At 38.7% G+C, this 19411-nt stretch overlaps 1 protein-coding gene across 1 annotated transcript in view; it reads left to right on the forward strand.

Moving 5' to 3' along the window:
- ap1m3 (adaptor related protein complex 1 subunit mu 3) overlaps nt 1-19129 on the forward strand; it is a 35407-nt gene extending 16278 nt beyond the window's left edge. Inside the window, exons 6-12 of the mRNA XM_042483619.1 lie at nt 1447-1573; nt 6715-6857; nt 7595-7666; nt 7962-8120; nt 11308-11433; nt 12498-12573; nt 17471-19129. Coding sequence (XP_042339553.1) covers nt 1447-1573; nt 6715-6857; nt 7595-7666; nt 7962-8120; nt 11308-11433; nt 12498-12573; nt 17471-17493 — 726 coding nt within the window. The 3' untranslated portion in view covers nt 17494-19129. The remainder of the gene's footprint in view (nt 1-1446; nt 1574-6714; nt 6858-7594; nt 7667-7961; nt 8121-11307; nt 11434-12497; nt 12574-17470) is intronic.
- The last annotated feature ends 282 nt before the right edge of the window (nt 19130-19411 follow it).

The raw sequence follows: 19411 nt of genomic DNA on the forward strand, positions 1-19411 counted from the left end.
TCATTCTTCTTTTATCATTACTTGAAATGTTTTATTATTTATTATTATTATTTATCACTATATGATACTATTTGTAGAATACTATAAAATGATTAATTTAATTTTAACTCTTGTTTTATTGAATATATTTATTGGTTTTCAAAATAAGTTTGTACACATTAATAAGGTCACAAGAAGCAAAACACACATATACTGTAGATACATTTCTAAATACATTTGATTGACTCTTAATCATATTGACTGTACTATCAGCTCTACATATCCAGCATCATCCTTTTCTATTCCATCATTTTAAAATTTTTGCATTTTTTAAAGAAAGTCAAAGTGCTTCCTTGAGGCGAGGTGGGTGCGTCAGTTCTGAATTTGTCTTTGTTAAAACCCTGGCATGTTTTGACTCCTCCAAACAGTCTCTTTCCTTGAATTGAATTGCGAAGGAAACGGTCTCTAATATCAACAATCCTCTATACCGTTACAGTGTAACATGCCGTGGTGTTTATGTTTCTTCATTGTGTGCAGTGTATTAGATTTCAAAGGTTTGTCAGTTATTTAAGCAGGCAAAATACATTTTTTTCAGGATGAAAACATTACAAGTGATGTGACAATACAACATTTTCAACCTGTGACATGATCTCTGCCTACTTGTAATATTGTAACAGCTTTAATTTGCTGGAAAAGTAAACTTTATTTCATCAAATTCAGATTCTTTTTCTAGCTTTTATAATAATAATAATATTGACCCATAATGTAATAATAAGTTGACTTATTGTATTACTCTAATTATGTAACGTTGTTATATTTGTCTCCTTCTGACCTCATTTTGTCAGCTATACGACACACAAAGTACTGATGATCAATGTGATAATGTTAGGCTACATAATGAACCTATTTAGAGGAGCATTTTATATTCTGAACTGAGGAATACAGCAAAGGGATCAGTTCTTACAGCTAAAGACACAGAAGAGATTAACATGATCATGCCAGTGTCTTTTAAAGTCAAAGGAAGAGAAATGACTTTGCTCTGATATTTCATGTCCTTGGAGCAACATCTCAAGGACAACTTAACACACAGTTGCAGGTTTTCATGAGTCAAAGGGAAACTGATAAGATGCAGATATTCAAACACTGCTTAGAGAGCTGCAGCTGTCACTTCCTTTCTCTGTTACCAGGGACTTTTTAAAGATGTTTTTTGATGTTTCTAATCTTCTTTCACATCACACCTTTCCCCCGTCCCTCAATCTGTGTTTATGGACCGAATATCTGCTTCTGATCTGTGTCCTATAAAAAAAGCAACTCGAAAGTGCACATTTGTACTTTCTAAAAGAAGAGCGTGTGTTTTTTTTGTGCACTGTGTACTCTAAAGCTGATATAGCCGATGATTATTTCAAAGTGAACTCATGAATTAATACATCTGGTGTTTAATATATAATGTTGCTCTTCTGTCTGCAGGTCAGTGCCAATGGCAGCGTCCTGCGGAGTGAAATAGTGGGCACCATCAAGCTCAAAGTGGTCCTGTCGGGGATGCCTGAGCTCAGACTGGGCCTCAATGACAAAGTGCTGTTTGAAATCACAGGCAGTAAGTAACAGTGAGTCATGCTCAGTGCCTGCATATGCTTAAAAACATTTATGAGAAAGCAATACAGTCACACTGACAAGCTGACCTGAATTACATTCAACAAATGTAAGAGAGGAGAAATTGATAAAGCTAGCATGGACAATTTGTTAGATTTTAAAGGGATAGTTCAACCCAACATTTCAGGTAAAATTTCCTTTTACCTGTAGTCCTGTTCAACAAACTAGATTGTTTTGCTGCAGCCCTTGTTGTGAGATTTTCCATGTAGGAACTATTTACTTTCTAGTGAACTACACCCGCTAAACATATCAGAAAGAAGTGTGCATCTACTGATAGCTCACCTAGCACCACTGAGCTAGCTAACATTAATGTTCATATCTCGCACTCACGAGCCTCTTGTCCACGAGTATTTGCACGCTTCCTTTTGTGAGGTGATACGGTTAGCGGGTGTAGTTCAGTAGAAATAAACTGCTCACCACAAGGTCTGTGGATTATCTTGAGTAACCGGGTCATAATTTCTGGAAAGAGACATTGCTGTTGAATTTTTCAAATCTTTTTTTGGACTCTTTGAGCACAATTAGCTTAAAGAGAAAATGTAATTTAGATTTTGGGGTGAACTGCCCCTTAAAACATGCTTTCCAACTGCTGATGCACTGCCCATGATATCACACAACTGTTTAGTTTGACAATATAATTCTGCTGCTTCTTGAAAACTGACTTATTTTATAGTTTAAGTGCAGCAGTATGCATGTAAGTCAGGCATGGGTCATATCATATCATTTATCTCATTATCTGTCTTACCCTTCAGTTGAGCTCTGCAAATCGTTGTTGGTACACTTTATCTCACACACTGAGCTGACAGCAACAGACTGCTTCACATGAGTGACATGTGCAAGGAATATTTACAAGATCTTCTTATCTCAGGCTGCCAAGAGTTGAGGTTTTTGATAGAGAACTTGAGTGGAAAGGGAAACTTTTATTTTATGTTGGGTGAAAAAGATTCACCCAAGGTATAAATTTCCTCCAAAAATGTGATGGACTAATGCTTAAATGATGAACAGTATTTGTAAATGTGCGACTGGTTGATGGTAGAGCATTTGCCTTGAACTCACACTTCTACCTTCACCTCCTCTTTCTGTCTAAACCCCTCACTCTTGCAAATCTCACACTCGGCTTAGCTTTCATCCTTCCTCATCTTCCTCCCACTTTTCCAATTTTCCCAATACCGTCTCCCACTGCTACATCTCCTCTTGTCTATTCCTGCACCCGCTCCCCCTTCTCCTTCTCATCCTCCTCTTTTCCTCCCCTTCCTTTGCCTACATTTCATGCCCCCTACCGCTCCTTACTGAAGGGGAAAGGCTCCATCACTGTCTAGCCTCTTTGCCTCTCAGTTAATCCTCACCCCAGGCTACAGCCCTGCAGATGAAAGGTGAGGGTCTGTGGATATCCTGTATATGCAGCCCACAATCCCCCCGCTGTGTTTTGCAGTCTGGGAAATAACATTTCCTCAGAAAAAAAATCATCAGAAATAATGATCAAACAAACACACTGACACACAGCAGCACACTCACACAGACTGTTTATACAAATATTAAAATATGTTTCGCCCTCTCATCCTCAGCAGCTACACTTTTTTTCTTTTACATATTTTGTAGCTGTGTGTGTGTGTGTGTGGCATCTTTTTCAATGTTTGCCTGATCTGCACATTTTATCACAGCTGGATGTACCCAAATATGAGAGTAAAAGTCATTTAACACTGCCCTCTGCTGGCAGAAGTCCAGAATTGTCACTCCTGAGTACTGAAATGTCATGTTACAATCACAGTATTTCCTAATTTCAAACTGCTCCATCAAATAACATAGCCCACAAAAAGCTCATCATTCAGTCAGGACAAGCACCTATCTAAAATATGTGATCACTTGAGTCCGGTGGTGGATAAAATATCTAAAAGCCATACTTGAGTAAAAGTACAGATTTATCACTAGAAAATGACACTGGTACTTAAAGTCACCTATAATACTTGAGTAAAAGCCTTAAAGTACCAGATATTTACTGTACTTAAGTTTCAAAAGACATTTTATGATGTTAAATGTACTGTTACAATATTGTAACAAAGCATTATGACTTAGTTACATTACACCACTACTTAAATTCCGTGTCTACACCTGCATGTATACTACATGTATCAGAGATTAAACATAACTCCCTAGCAGAGGTGTTGTCTGTTTGTTTGGATTTGACACTATTTGTTTTTTCCATAAGATGATTTTGAAGAGGTTCTCAACCTGTACGAGCACAGTATAAGCTGAGATACTGGCTATCAAAAATCTTCATTATAAATTAATCTGATGATTATTTTCCAATTATTTGTCTTGGCAAGGTAACATCTTCAAATGACATGTTTTGTCTAATCAACAATCCAAATAGGGCTGCAATTAAGGATTATTTTTTATTATCGATTAATCTCCCCATTATTTTCTTCCTTAATTATTTTATCAATAAAATGCTAAACCATGGCAGAACATGCTCATGTAATCTCCATGAGCCCAAGATGATGTCTTCAAAAAAGGTATGTTTTATTCCACTAACAGTCTCAAAAAACAAAGCTGTTTAGTTTAGTATAATTTCAAAGAAAAGCAACAAATTCTCACATTTAAGAAGCATGAGATCAGCAAATGTTTGTTTTTTTAGCTTAAAAAATGACTGAAACAATTATTGCATTACAAAAATACTTGCCAATTGATTTTCTGTTGATTGAGTAATTGATAAATTGACTAATCAACTTATCGTTGAAACATTTGGCAGAAGGTGAAACATTTGGCATTTTTGCTTAAAACCTCCACATCCAAAATGCAGATATTTTTGTGTCATTCCATAGCATTTAAAAAGGTGAAACCGAGAAATGTTTTTCATTTTTGTTAGAAATCTGACTTGTACAATGAATCCTTCGCCAAATGGAGTGGGCAATTCATTTTCTTTCAGGAAAATAATCCGCTAATCGCTAGGTATCCTGTGTACTGACCTTTAAATGCTAAGACGTCTATGTTAAACTGTCTCTCTGGCCACCCATGTCAGTGATATCACAACACTGTAAGATGCTTTGGACAGAAACATTTTCCAAATGCCATTGTAAAATGCTTCCCTGTGTTCCCTGTGTCTCTTTTTTTCTGTGCAACAGCAGACAGAAAACAGATTAGGTTCCTCCTGTCTACTGCTGTGTATTAAAAGCACAGGGACAGGTAAGAGCAGCCTTAAAGGTGAACCACAGGGGACACTGCTGCATCTTCAATCCCCAGCTGGCAGATCACACACACACACACACACACACACACACACACACACACACACGTGCACCAATACACACACCTGCCTTTTCTTGTAGCCCCTGAAGTCCTAGCAGTGACAGAGTGTCCCATATGACCTTTCTGTCCCGTCGTCTTGATAACGCTGAATGCAAGAGGGTGTGTGTGTGTGTGTGTGTGTGTGTGTGTGTGTGTGTGTGTGTGTGTGTGTGTGTGTGTGTGCATGCCTGCGTGTGTGTAACTGACTCAAAAATAAACCCAAATAGTGACAGAAACCATTTTAAAGGGCTTCCCTGCTTTGCTTGTTCAGGAGTGTTGTGCTCTCCCTAGACCTGACCTCAGCCAGTCCCCTCTCTGGCATGAGGAAATGTCATACACACACACACACGCACACACAAAAGCAAAATCAATAGAGAAACGAGCAAGTAGTAAGCAAACATGCATAAATCTATGCACGTACAGGCACTCAAGAGAGAGAACAATGAACAAGGAAGCTGCATACACAAATGCACACAAGTGTATACACACACACACACACGCGCGCGCGCGCACACACGTCTTCTCTTCGACAGTGCCGGTCCAGGGTTGCATTCAGAGCAGGTGAGGCAGGCTTTAAGCTGACTGTTGAATGGGGGATTTGGTTGAAGGCCCACAGGCCCACAGTCATTACAGCAGTTTTCCACCACTCAGCACCCTCCATTAACCACAGAGGAGCAGAACATCAGGCTTTCTCCAGCAGACTGCAGATGCCACCATTAAGGAGGTCGCTCTTTTAACTGTCTATTGCAACAGCGCTGCACTCTTGCTCCACCCATGAGAGGAATTGTCTGGAATTGTCTAATTTGCTCACAGAGAAAATGATCTAGCGGACACAATCTGCTGATTTTTGTTTATAGTTGCCTCTATGGGTGCTCCTGTGGCGTTTTAGAAATAAAAGTTAGATAAAGGCTAGAGCAGTGCTTAATTGGTCACTAGCTATACTCATACTCATAACTATACTTTTGTGTGATCTTACTTAGTCAATAAACAGAAAATGAGTTGACAACTTTTAAAATCAATGAATAATTTGTTGTTTATCCAGCAAAATATCACATTCAAATGCGAGGATTTATTGCTTTCTGTGGTATTTTTTCATCAATAAACAAGGATTAATGTCTCCCCTGAGGCTATCTGTTTCTGGCAGGTTTTAAACACCTAAACTGACAAATGGTTGTGTACTTAAGCAGTCATATTACTAATGATATAGTGGGAGAACAGTGTGACATCTCCCATTGGCAGAAAGACTTCCCTGTAGGCGTATTTCACAAAATGAGACTATAATAAAAGACCCACATTAGTGTAGTAGGTGGATTACTTTCACAAACAGTAAATTAGAGGCTTTTGACAACAAAGAAAATGGTGTTTCTTCTTGGACGAGTAACGAAAACACACCTCTTAAAGGCAGACAGATATGTGTTTTTGTCAGAAGTTTTTTTTTTCTGGCTGATAGTGCAATATTTATTTACTTCGGTGTGTATGTGTGTTTGTTTGTGAGGCCACTGAATGGGCTTCAGTGGGGAAGACGATGATGGCAGCAGGTTCTGAAGGCACACAGTGTGTGTGCCTGTGTGCGTACGTGTTTGTGTGTAACAGCTAAATAACTGCTCAGTGGGGGACAACAAGAGGGCAGATGGATTTGGTAGCACACTGCGGGTACAGTCCGTGCGTGTGTGTGTGGGAGAGAGACTGAGCGAATGTTTGTCAGTCATCATTACCTTGACCTTGATTTCCCCAAAGGCTGCGTGGAAGGCTCTCAATCTTTGTTGTGTGTTTCTGTTTGTGTATTGTTTGTGTGTGTGTCAGGAGAGAAGAGTAAGACAGTGGAGCTGGAGGATGTGAAGTTTCATCAGTGTGTCCGTCTGTCACGCTTCGAGAACGACCGCACCATCTCTTTCATCCCCCCTGACGGCGAGAGCGAGCTCATGTCCTACCGTCTCAACACTACAGTGAGTGGGACACACAAACAAACTTCTTTCTTTAACACACACTAACACCACATGCAAACAACAACATCAAGAGCTACCTCTTATTCATCTAACAGTAAGGCGAAGACCAACACACCCTCGAAAGTTCATTGTTTTTGGCTCACAGTATGGGCAGGCAGTTCTCAGCGCTGCCGGCATCTGCATTTACCCCGGTGTCACAGACCTGTTTGACGTAGGAAATTTGTGATGATTTGATGTCATCTTGTAGCCAAAGTAGAAAAGAAATGTTTAAACAGAGTGTTCAGAGCGGTTTGAAGCCTGAGGTTTTAGCTTACAGGTGTTATTTCTATATGCGTTTACGTAATTATTTGAATCTTTGGCCACATTTTATGTGAACATCTGACAATGTAACATAATATATATTGCAGAAAATGAGGAGGAGCATAATCCTTTCCCTTTAATGCCCAGTCATAGTGACAACTGATATATTTCAAGATGAATAGTGATTCAGTTGCTAAGCCACATGTTGCCACTCACCCTGACACGCTGTTCAATGAACCAGACGATACTTGAGGGGGAGTGTTGCGCCTGAAATCCATGTGAACTCCTAGCCGTCTGAGCAGTTATTGTCTCCCTTGTACAAACATAATCTCTCTCTCCCCTGTCCACAGTGTCACTCTGGTGATGTGTGTTGTAGTGACGCACTTCAACTCTGTGCTCACCCCTCTGACCTTGTCCGCCCTCTCTCTCTCTGACAGGTGAAGCCTCTCATATGGATTGAGAGCGTGATTGAAAAGTTCTCTCACAGTCGTGTGGAGATCAAGGTGAAGGTAAGGATGAGTGGAACACAAACATAAGCATATAAACAGCACGGCGACCTTATCCACTCATGTAGTCGCTTCACTGAAACTTATTTAGTATTTATGACACATACTTCTCAGGTGGATTACCGCTTACCATCTGTTTGAGGCAGTGACAGCCACGCAGACTCAAAATAACAAGCCGCAGTGTGCATAATCATGAGGACCTCCTTGATTTGAATTTGGATGTGCATGCTCCTTTTCTCTATCGTAAAGGTCTCAGGTGACATTTGAACTCTCCTCTGTCCTCTGTCACCTTCCACAGGCTCGGAGTCAGTTTAAGAGCCGCTCCACTGCCAACAATGTGTCCATTCTGGTGCCAGTGCCCAGTGATGCTGACTCACCCAAGTTCAAGACCAGCACAGGCAGCGCCAAGTGGGTGCCCGAGAAGAGCGTGGTGCAGTGGAACATCAAGTCCTTCCCTGTTAGTGTGGCAACACAATACACAGTTTATAATAAAAAATACGTTTAGTACATGTTGATGCTGGAAGAAGAACGGTACTATCCTGTACCACTGTCAGGTTTTAAAGGCAGAATTGCATCAGTGTAATACAAAGTAACTAAGAACGTCTACTCAAGCAGCATACAACTTAAGCCTGGTTTACACTGTGATTTTGGGCTGTGCCAGATGAAAGATGACCAACGTGAAAGAAAAGTGGCAGTATCGCTGATGATGGCTCTAATATGGTGGTCCAACTTTGCACAAGCTATCTGGCAGTATATAAACGCATTAAAATTACCTCTAGTTTTATCAGCTGCAACATTAAAGACATGTACACATTAATGCGGCAATAATAATTAATCTTATGACATCACATATTAGGGCTGCACAATAGATTTTTTTAAATTTTCAACTTGCATGATAAAGACCTTGCAAAAGACTGCAATATTGCTCTTTGAATATAGTAACAGTGTATTAAATTACATTCTGTCAGCAGGTACTATTTTGTCTAATATGCACTGTTAATTCTCTGGCCAATTAGAAAGAGCCCTCACTGTAAGGCATCCTCTGATTGGTCAGAATCTGCACACACGTAGAGTCATGCTGCCATACTACTCAGCACGGTTAAAGGAGGAAAGTGTGACAAGATGATTGCAAATGTCAAGGAGGAACTGGGGCCTAAGAAGTAAATAGCACATCAGCCATCTGGCAATATTTAAATAGCATATCTCTTACATTTGTTTATAAGAGACACGATGTGGCACAACCACAGGCACTGTGCAAGTCTGAGCCAAGGACAAAGTGCACTTCAATATGTGTTTATTTATTGAAAGTAATATTGTTATTATATATTACATCATGCAGCAATACAGTATACATTATTCTGAAATGGACCGTTCTTCCCTGTTACAATGAGTACTTTTGCGTTTGGTCATTTCAGTAGATCTTGATGCTAATTCTTTTGTACTTTTACTTAAAGGTCCAGTGTGTAGGATTTAGAGGAATGTATTGACAGAAATGAAAAATAATAATATTAATTTTTATTTAGTGTATAATCACATGAAAATAAGAATTGTTGTGTTTTTGTTACCTTAGAGTGAGCCATTTATATCTACATAGGAGGTGGGTCCTTATCTGTGGAGATTGCCGCATTGCACCGCCATGTTTCTGCAGTTGCCCCGAATGGACAAACCAAACACTGGCTCTAGATCGGGCCATTCGCATCTTTGCTTTATCGAGTTGGCCAACTGTAGTTAGAAGCCCCTCTGTGATGAGGGTGTCAAAAAAAACACTTTTTTTTTAACGTGAAACTTGATTCAGTGGTTTTACTGGTTTTAATCTGGGATCAGTTTGGAGCAGTTTTTGAAAGGAAAAAGACCTCTGAGGATAAATCATCTCTTAGTAAAAACCTCTTGAACAATAAACACAGAAGGAATTTTAACAGGGGAAGTTTCCGACTGGTTGCAGTTTGCAATCCTCAACACTAGATGCCACTAAATTTCCCCTAATCTTACACTGTTCCTTTAAGTCAATATTTGAATGCATGAGTTTTAGTTGTAACAAAGTATTTCTTCCACCACTAGTGATACCTCATATCTATAAAAGATATCTACAGAAGCTTTAATCAGTCCCATTGTTAGAAAATGAAGTTATATTTTGACTCTGACAAGTATTAGACAGCAGTCATTTATCACATTATTATTATTAGCCTCCCTACGCAAAAAAAAGCAAGTCTCATATTTTATCTGGTTTTTGGTGTTTCTTTTACAATGTTGATGTCAGCCTCTGCTGTCACCAAAATATAAACTCTTCAAAAGAAAATTTTAACATTTTAAAAACTTGTCAAACATTAATTCAGTCTGGGTTGCTTTATCTGTCAGGTTCTGAGATCTCCTCAGTAATTCATTACACCTTCAGCCTGTCAAGGAGGGTTAAGAATTGCCATTACTGGTGACGTATTGTTATCCGGCTGGTCTGTGACTCTGCAGCACATTTCTCTTTGTCACTATCAACCTTTGGACACCATAAAACTGCATATATTCTCTCAGAACACCATCCTCAACTTGTAATGTTTGATGGAGTTTGGAGGAAAGATGAAGCAGTGGCTTTGTGTGATAAGAGACTGATAAACAGACTCATTCACACTACAAAAGCCCTCAACTCCACCCAGTTATTTACAACCAGAACGCCTCCTGTAACAGGGAAAGTATAGCTTTTAGAAATGAGTCTGTTTGCCATCAGCTATTTTATAAGCATGAATGTGTGCATCTTTCACAGATTTCTCATTTATTGTTATTTATTAGGTTATGCAAAAAAAGAAATATTTTCTTATCAGCTGTAGGCAAGGATAGGGATAATAAGGTTTTCTGCATCAATCTGTATAATGCCAAAGGGGGAAACACACAGTTTTCTGCCAGAGTCAGAGCAGTTTTGGTTATTTCTAAAAAGAAAGTTTCTGTGGTCTGAGCTGTTTTCACTGGTTTGAAGTGGGCTGGGCTCAGCTAGGAAAAGGTGATGTCATACACAACATTTGACCTCAACAATGAGGACGATTGCTGGGTTGTTAGTTTTTGTTGCCAGAGTACTGTCAATCAAAACTGATAAGACCACACCCACATAATCCTGATAAAACACAATAGCTTTGTTTATGTGTTAAGACATTTATTTGAATTTTGTAACTTTTCTGCTTATTTAGTCATAAATCTTACATGTTACAGTGAAATACTGATTTGAAACCAAAGTTTCAGGGGCTTTAAAGCCAATATGGTAACTGATTTGCAGCAAGTCAAGCCAAAGTACAAACTAACAGGCGCCGAGCTTAGAGGATGTGTTACACATTTGCTTGAATGAAGAATGATTAACCTGTTATTTTGTGTGTTTATAGCCTAGATATATGTCAGATGTTAAATTCCATGAACTGATATCAGATTCACCTTGACATGACATGGTAGTTGTCTCACGATGCCATGAATATAAAGTTTGTTTTGTTTTGGACAAAGCAGCCTTGCATTAATTAGAGTCAGACACCAGGGAACAAAAGTCATCAAACAAACTTCACTGTTTTATCAGAAAATCTTTGTGAACAACATTGTTCTGAATGTTCATTCAGTTTTAACGGATGCAGCAACAGCTTTGTGACTTTTTCTCGTTTCTGTTTTTGCTCTTGTAGGGTGGTAAGGAGTACATGATGCGGGCACACTTTGGGCTACCCAGTGTGGAGAGCGATGAGCTGGACGCAAAGAGACCAATCACAGTGAACTTTGAGATCCCTTATTTCACCGTGTCTGGGATCCAGGTGGGACCCTTTATTTAAACCCATTGCACAAAGAAATATTTATACATAAATTACATGTATGTATGATCTATGATGAGCTACTTACTACTGTGGATGGGGGTCAGCAACAAGAAGTATTTTAGCCACCAAAAAACATCCCACCTAAAAAAAAAAGTCTATATCAGTATAAGTGTACACTATAATGAGAGTTATTTCACCGCTTTACATTTTTGTCAGATAGTCGCTTCAACGGGGAATCCATTAGCGGCTTAGGTTCCCCCATCACGCCGTCGTCAAAGCCACCAGACTCCATTAACAAAAACATTGATTTTAACTCGCTGAACACAGAAGCTACGGGTTTATCACTGCTTCAGTTAATAAGTTAGTTTTTGTTATTGTGTGACTTTGATCAATCCAAACTTAACACATTTACACAAACTAACTGATCAAAGCAGCGGCAGACCAGCAGCTCTTGTGTCCAGCATGTTAAAATGACGGTTTTCTAATGAAGTCTTGAAGAGAGCTGTACAAAAACTTCATTTTTCCGTTGGAAGTCACTGGCTGATATTTTGGTAAAGAAGTGAAAATACTCTCATTATTGCATACAATAGTGATTTTTTTTTAGGTGGCTATAATACATTTTGTTGCTGACCCCTCCCTACCAGTGGATTGCTTAGCTTCCCTGTTGGACTCATTTTGTCACTGTCCTGCAAAAACAGTTATCTCTAAAAAAAAAAAAAAAACATTTCCTTTCATGAGTGAAAAAAGCAGCATTGTTTTTTCAGTTTTTGTAAAATGCAGTTTTAAGACTATCTGATTTTTTTTAAAAGAGTTTTATTTAGATTCTGAGCCAGGAACATTTTCTCAGCCCATAAAGGCACAATATGTCTGAAAAATTTAGAATGATAAAAAAAAAAAATTCGGAGATATTCTGTTTTCAATGGACGGGTGTGATTTATGATGGTGTGCTATAAATGGGCTACCATGAGCACACAGAAGCATTCAAAGGATATATAGCAAACATTGGTGTGTATTTGTGTGTGAATGAGTGAAATAACTATCTTTAACCTGTCTGTGTTACCTAGGTACGTTACCTTAAGATCATAGAGAAGAGCGGTTACCAGGCATTACCCTGGGTGCGCTACATCACGCAAAGTGGAGGTGAGAACAAACACTGAAATGCACACGTGCGCGCGCAGACACACACACACACACACACACACACACTACAGATTCTGATATCTGAATTCTGTTATTTTCCACAAATGTAATGTCTTTATATCTGTCAGTGCAAAACAAAATATTTATGTAAGGTAACATAAAGTCATTGTGGTACTAAAAAGTTAGCAGTCTGTTGTGCCTAAAGTTATAAATCCCCTGAAAATTTGCTTTGCAATAAGTATTTCTCAAAAAAAACCTTAATAAGCAACAAAGTTAAAAAAAAACCAAAAAAAAAAAAACCTTAGGTCTTATTTATTAAACTGAATATTCGTAACAAACATCCAGTGCCCACATTGTGTTGAACTCATGGACTCCAGTTTTTCTGTTTAATTTTAATTTAAATTTTGAGTTTATGTTCCTTAAAGGCATGATGGTTTTTATGTAGAAATCCATTTGCAAATCGGAGGTTACACTGAGGTTAAATATTATGTTTTCCTTGCTAGAGTGGTGTCAGGATCAGTCTCTCAGCATCACTATTCAGTGTGTGCCCTAGGAGTGAACCCAGCTGTATAACATCCATCATATCAATTACCTGCCTCTATCACTGTGAGCCATGACCTCAGAGGCTCAGAATGACACCATACAGAATGCCAGGGATAGAAACTTTGTAGCCTGCTTGCTCAAGGCGTACAATTCTTTGTTTCTCAGTTGTCCAGATTTGTATCAGGGCTACTGTAAAGCCGAAAAAATGCAGTCAAGTATGTTTAGCAAAGCTGGCACCTCAGGGATCTGTAGATGCAGCCGCTGCCCTGGAAGTGAACCCTTCTGCATCTGTCAAGTGTGACACAAGAAGAGACAAGCACCATGAAAACATGTTGAAATATGTTGAAAAAGTTTCGTTTCTACATTAAACACATGGTTATTTTTTGGACAGATCACACATTGTTGCATATTTCCACAATAAATCTACAATATATTGATGGTACTGCAGCAAAATCCTCCTTACTAGCTCACTAGTTTCAATGGGGGGGCAAATGGAAATGTTATGGAGCTGCAAGCCCAATACCTCCACTGGACCCCAGCCAGAAATCCTTAAGTTTCATACCTGCCATGCGCCCGAGAAATGAACCTCACTCTATAACATCCATCATATCCATTACCTGGATGTGTCGGGTGCAAGTCAGGGTGCTGCCGGAGGTTGAATGATGCCACAAAGTGCCAGGAAGCTCCCAGGGTGCCACTCAGCAAACACCAAGGTTACTATCGGTAGTGGGTAACATCGGCAAGGGAAGAGATAGAAAAGGGGAAGAGGAGGGGGACAGGAGATGAGAAAGAGTGAGAGAAAGAAGAGTGATGAAGTTGGGGGGGGGGGGGCTGGAGAGAACGCTGCTATCACTTTTCTCTTATTGTTACCATCAGCAACATGGGGAGGGAGGGAAAGAGAGGACGGCGCTGATCACATTTCACTCAGCACTACATGCAGACACACTCACATTGATTAAACAATACCCTGATACTGTAGACTGAGTCTGCTGACTTATTAATGAGTGATGAACAGGCATTTAGCAGCCGTACTGTACAGCAGTAAATGAAGACTTCACGAATATCCGTCTGTCAGTTGTCAGAATATGATTATGCAGCATTACACAGCAGCTGATCTTTGATACTGGCTGTCCAGTGACCCCTGCGTGCTGATGTTGTTTCACATTATGTCCTGAAATTAAAATGCAGAGTTTTCAAGCATCAGTGTGTATGAAATGTAATGACCGTAATGTATGATAGAGTAAATGTCCAGAAGTATGGTAACACAAACATCACTCGCATATATGATTGTGGAATTCTTATTCTTACATTTTAAACAATAATATGCATTAACTGAACATTAATAGTGCATAGTATAGATAATGCCCTAATGATGGAGGTGTTCAGAAAATAGATAGATGGATAGATAGATAGTCATAGATAGATAGAGTAGGAATTTAATGAGACAGGACAGAGGTAGAGACTTTACCAGACCAGCTGGACATACTGCTTATTATTTGTGCGTGTTTAAATATGTAATAGTTTGCAGGATAAAGTACCATTTGGATCTGTTTTTTGTAAAAAAAAAGAAGGGGGCAATAACACTGTACAGATGGGAGCAGGTTAAATGAGGAGGCCAGTGGATGCCTCTCGTCACCCATGATGATGTTTGCCTTGTTAATAACTGTCTCTGCAAATACATTTACTTTTTGGCAATTTAATCCCCAGTAGTTTACTGGCTGTACTTACTGTTTTCCTAACAGTCCTTTTCTCTTCATTGTCAATTTTCAAAGTGAACTGACTATACTGAATAACCTTTAAGCTTTTGTCAGCCCAACTTTACTCACAGTACCTCACTTTGTGAAAAACACATTAAAAGACTGTAAAAACCACATGAACAATAACTATCTGATGATCCAGTCTTTGATAGAGTGCCCCAGGAATGAATTAGCATTTTAGCACCTCTGGTTCTCTCATCTCGAAGTCAGTTGGTTTTTGAAAAGGTTTTTGGTAACAACCCTTAGATAAGGTCTGTGGTTAACACCGCTTAAGAAACATTCACATTTTGTCCTGTGACATAAACTGCATCAGTAAATACACCACTCAGAAATTTTGAAGCTTTTATGTATCTAAAAGAAGGAGGTTGCCAACAGGTGTCAGGTGACTTTGGAGTCTTGTTACGGTGACGCCGTTACATGACCCAACTGTAGCTTTTTACTTCTGACTATTGCATTGAGGCTCTATAAGATTATCTTGCTGAATAAAACATGTAAGTATCATCATAAATCATAAAGGACAACTTTCGCATTGGTCTATAGAAAAATGTCATCCTTGGAGCACTCTCTAATAGGTTTCTGAGTTATTATCCTTATGTTACTTGCAACAGATTGTCAGGATCAGTGCTGAATACTGCAGCCGTGTAAATGATGCGTTCACTTATGGTGCACATACTGAGGTACATTTCAATGGTGATGCAATTGCTTGGCTTAGGAGAAAAGTGACAAACTGCGTAGCTACTGTGTGGGACAGTCAAGTTCTTTCACAGCAAGCTGGTAAAAGCATTTCTTTACAGAGAGCTGAAGTCCTGCTGCAGCTCTGGGCCAGCCTCTGTTCCACCGGTTTCTCTTAACTCCAATCTGTCATTGAGCATTTCTTTATGTTCATATCCCTTTAAGTCCAATTAATAGTCACTGCAGGACTTAAGTTATTGTACTTATTGTACTTGCTTTCATCCATAAACAAAAAATTTACAGTAACCATTAAGTTGGGGTTTTAATTTTTTCAACTTTTTAGCTGTTATTTTTGTTGCCCTAAAATAACACTCACATCTCTCTAGACTACTGCTGTTACAGACATGTTTGAGCTAATGGGGGCCCCTCATATTCCCAATGGACTGCGTATAACCCGCAATGTTCTCGAGCTTATGACACTGGTGTTTGTTAAAAGCTGTTAAAAACAGACATTTTTAATAAAGTGTTGGACTGGTAAAAATAATTCAATTTGAAGAATACTTTACACATAAAATGTCCGTTTGTATGTAAATATCTCACTTCCTTCTTCCTTCTAATTTGTGAAGAAAACATACCTGCCTCCATGGTAATTGGAGAATCCAAAAAAGGAAAAAAGATTCTTTATGAATTAAAGTAAACAAGGGCCATGTTTAACAACAACTATAATATAGCATCCTTTTATAAACTGTCATACAACTCATGTATAAATACAAGTCTTATTTATCCAGTCGTTTACTCAGTACTTCCAAAACATATGCATTTTCACCAAAATGTTAGAATTTAAAACAACACGGTACAGCAGTCTTACACATGGAACTACATAATAGCAGAGGTAATAAGTAAGCATGTGCTCATAGGTGGCAGTGTTTAACAGTGTCATGTTTTAGCAAAAAATACATGTGTCTGGAAAGTACTGAGCTTACAACTGGATAAATGACACTGCACGAGTTGTGTTAGAGTTTGTTAATGGATGGTCTAATGTTGTTTTGCTGTTTTTAAACATGGCCCCTTTAGCTAATGAAGAATGTTTGCCTTTTTTGGATTTTCCGTTCACCGCTGAGTTGCGGGAGTTGCATGCAGAAAAAAGCAATGTTTTCTTTGCTAATTTAAAGTAACATGTGTTGAGTAATAAAAACAGTCATCTTGCATGTGAAGTATTCTTTAGACATATGGAGTGAACTATACAACACACTTGCTGAGTAAGGCAATCATCTGGATTATTAGTTATTTGTGTTTTTAGGAATATCAGTGTGATTCTAAATGAGATTTTATTATCTCTGGAGCAGATTTTCCTTCCCAAAACAACAAACTTGAAAACACCGTTGTTTAAAATATAATTGAGGTCTATAGCATAATATTTCCCTCATTTGGAACTAAAGGTGTCTACTTCAACCCATGAAAAACTGCCCCACACCAAAATATGTGGACAGCGGTGACCACATACTTTTGGCCACAGAGTGTCATCTTTTTAAGAGTGAGATGATGAGCTCTGGTCGACGCCCTATGGCCCAAAATGGGGTAAAGAGGTTTAACCCAAGTAAGTCAGTGTTATCTTTTTAATAAACAGTACAGAATAAATATAACAACTTTGTTCAAATTGAAGATTGAGATATTGCTAATAGTCCTTATAATAAATGTATTTTTTATCAAAAGTCTAGTTTGAAATGGCAGAAGATTAAATATCTGTCTAAGAAAGGAATGTGTTAAATATTGGTAATGTGATTTAGAAGAATGCCACTACAGCGAGTATTTGTGCAAATCTTGTTCAGGGATTTAATGGGGCTCATATTGGCAGTTATGTGAAGTGCAGGAGTGATGAGGGGAAGAAAGCTGTGTTAATGCTCCGCTGTTACATTTCTTGGCAGATTACCAGCTCCGGACAAACTAAAGGGCACAGATGCTGCTAGACGAATGGATATTTTTTCTCTCTCTGTCTGTCTTCCTCTCCCTCTCCTCTCTTCATTTCTTTGGCTCCCTGTCTGCAATGGACAACAGAGGACAGGCGCAGGAGGACACATGAAATTGTTCCATAGTAAGACAACCCTTTCCTTAGGACGGAAAAGGCTGTTACATCACCTCTGACCTGTGATTTTTTTAAGGGCTCCTCAGGACTCCAGCAAAAGGTTTTAATATGTGAATAATGAACTGATAACTTTGGCTTCCGGCAAGCTCTCATTTCGGGGTTAATTAAGAAAAGAATTGGGAGAAAAATACTTTACTTTTTATCATGATTTCTTCTGAAAGACAAAATTTTGAAATATTATGAAATATAGAATTTGGAGAACTGCCTTTTCTGGGTACTTGGCTTGTCCACTGAGATGTGTAGCTTTCTACTGTTTAACATGTAAACCAAACATTGTGTAGTGCCAATATAGAGTAAGTGTGATGGGTCATTGTTTATTTCTCAAAGGGCCATAATATTGCAGACTGATTTCTCTGAAAGAAAGGTGTGCCACGTCCTCATCAAATTTGATCCTTTTCTTTAAGCATAGTTATTGCTTTATGCAGAATTTTAACCTCTACATCACGTTTGGGCACATCTGTCAGCATCTTTAACTGTGCTGGTTTTTTACTCCTCATATGTTTTGTCCTTAATAACCACTTTATGATCCATATAAAGTACATTTTAACTCTGTTGTTAATCTCCATCCCTCTCAAAGGCATATGTTTTGCCAGAAACTCGATATTATATATTCATTGCCTTAAAAAATTGCCTATGTATCATCACCTTTAGCACTGTGAACATAATCCCCAGTGCACTGAATCTAACACCAGCGACCAGATCAATGATTAATAAGGCACAATATTGTCAGAGGCGTTGGCAGTGTAACATAATGCCGTCAACGCGCTCCCACGGGGCCTGTAACCTTGTCCTTGTGCTCAAAATCAGCTTGCAGCTTTGAAGCAGAGAGTGGAGGAAAGAGCACGATGCAGATATTTTTTTGTCATATTTCTATCTGTTGTTTATCCTTTACTAGTCAGTCCCCTGTGGGAAACTGAAGGACAGAACAAGGGGTTGAGGAGGGGGGAGCAGGACAAAGGTAAAATAACCTGCAGGGATTTCTTTGCAGAATCTAAGAATATTGACAATATGTTGAGGTAATTGTTTTTCAGTGACTTTTTGGTTTGTTTGGTTTTTTTTTTATATGTCAGCCTCTGCAGGCCGATATGCTACTTCAGAGCAGTTTGTGGTGTTATTCACTCCCTCTGTTGTGCATGCATCGCACCACATCAGTTCAGCTGCAGTGCCACCAGCAAAGAAGAGAGTCCTGCATCCACTTACTGCATCTCTGCTGTTGAGTTCAAAACCTTTTACAATCATTCCATTTTCTGTTGTGGGGACATTTTTCTGACACCAATGAGGATTGATAGTGTGTGTGTGTGTGTGTGTGTGTGTGTGTGTGTGTGTGTGTGTGTGTGTGTGTGTGTGTGTGTGTGTGTGTGTGTGTGTTAATTTATCACCTACTGTTTGTTGATAGGAAGCAAAGGGATATATTTGGAAATAAACCATTTTTTGTATCTTGTTTTGGACTTTTTTTTGTAAGACTAAATGGTTATAGATGAATAATATGATGAATTGAGGCTCTAAAATGTATCATATGTATAATTTGACTAACAACTGGACCAATCTGCTTTGAGCTTCCTATAAACATTTAACCCAAAATATTAAATACAGGAATATTAGTTTGATTACAACCAAATAATGTCAAAGTTCACATAATACATCATTCAAAATTGAGGAGCTGTAAAGAAGTTTGGATGCAATCAAAGTGTTATGCAGGAATAAATTGAAATTTGGGGAAATT

This window comes from Plectropomus leopardus, chromosome 3, assembly GCF_008729295.1.
Source record: "Plectropomus leopardus isolate mb chromosome 3, YSFRI_Pleo_2.0, whole genome shotgun sequence".
NCBI classification, from domain to species: domain Eukaryota; kingdom Metazoa; phylum Chordata; class Actinopteri; order Perciformes; family Serranidae; genus Plectropomus; species Plectropomus leopardus.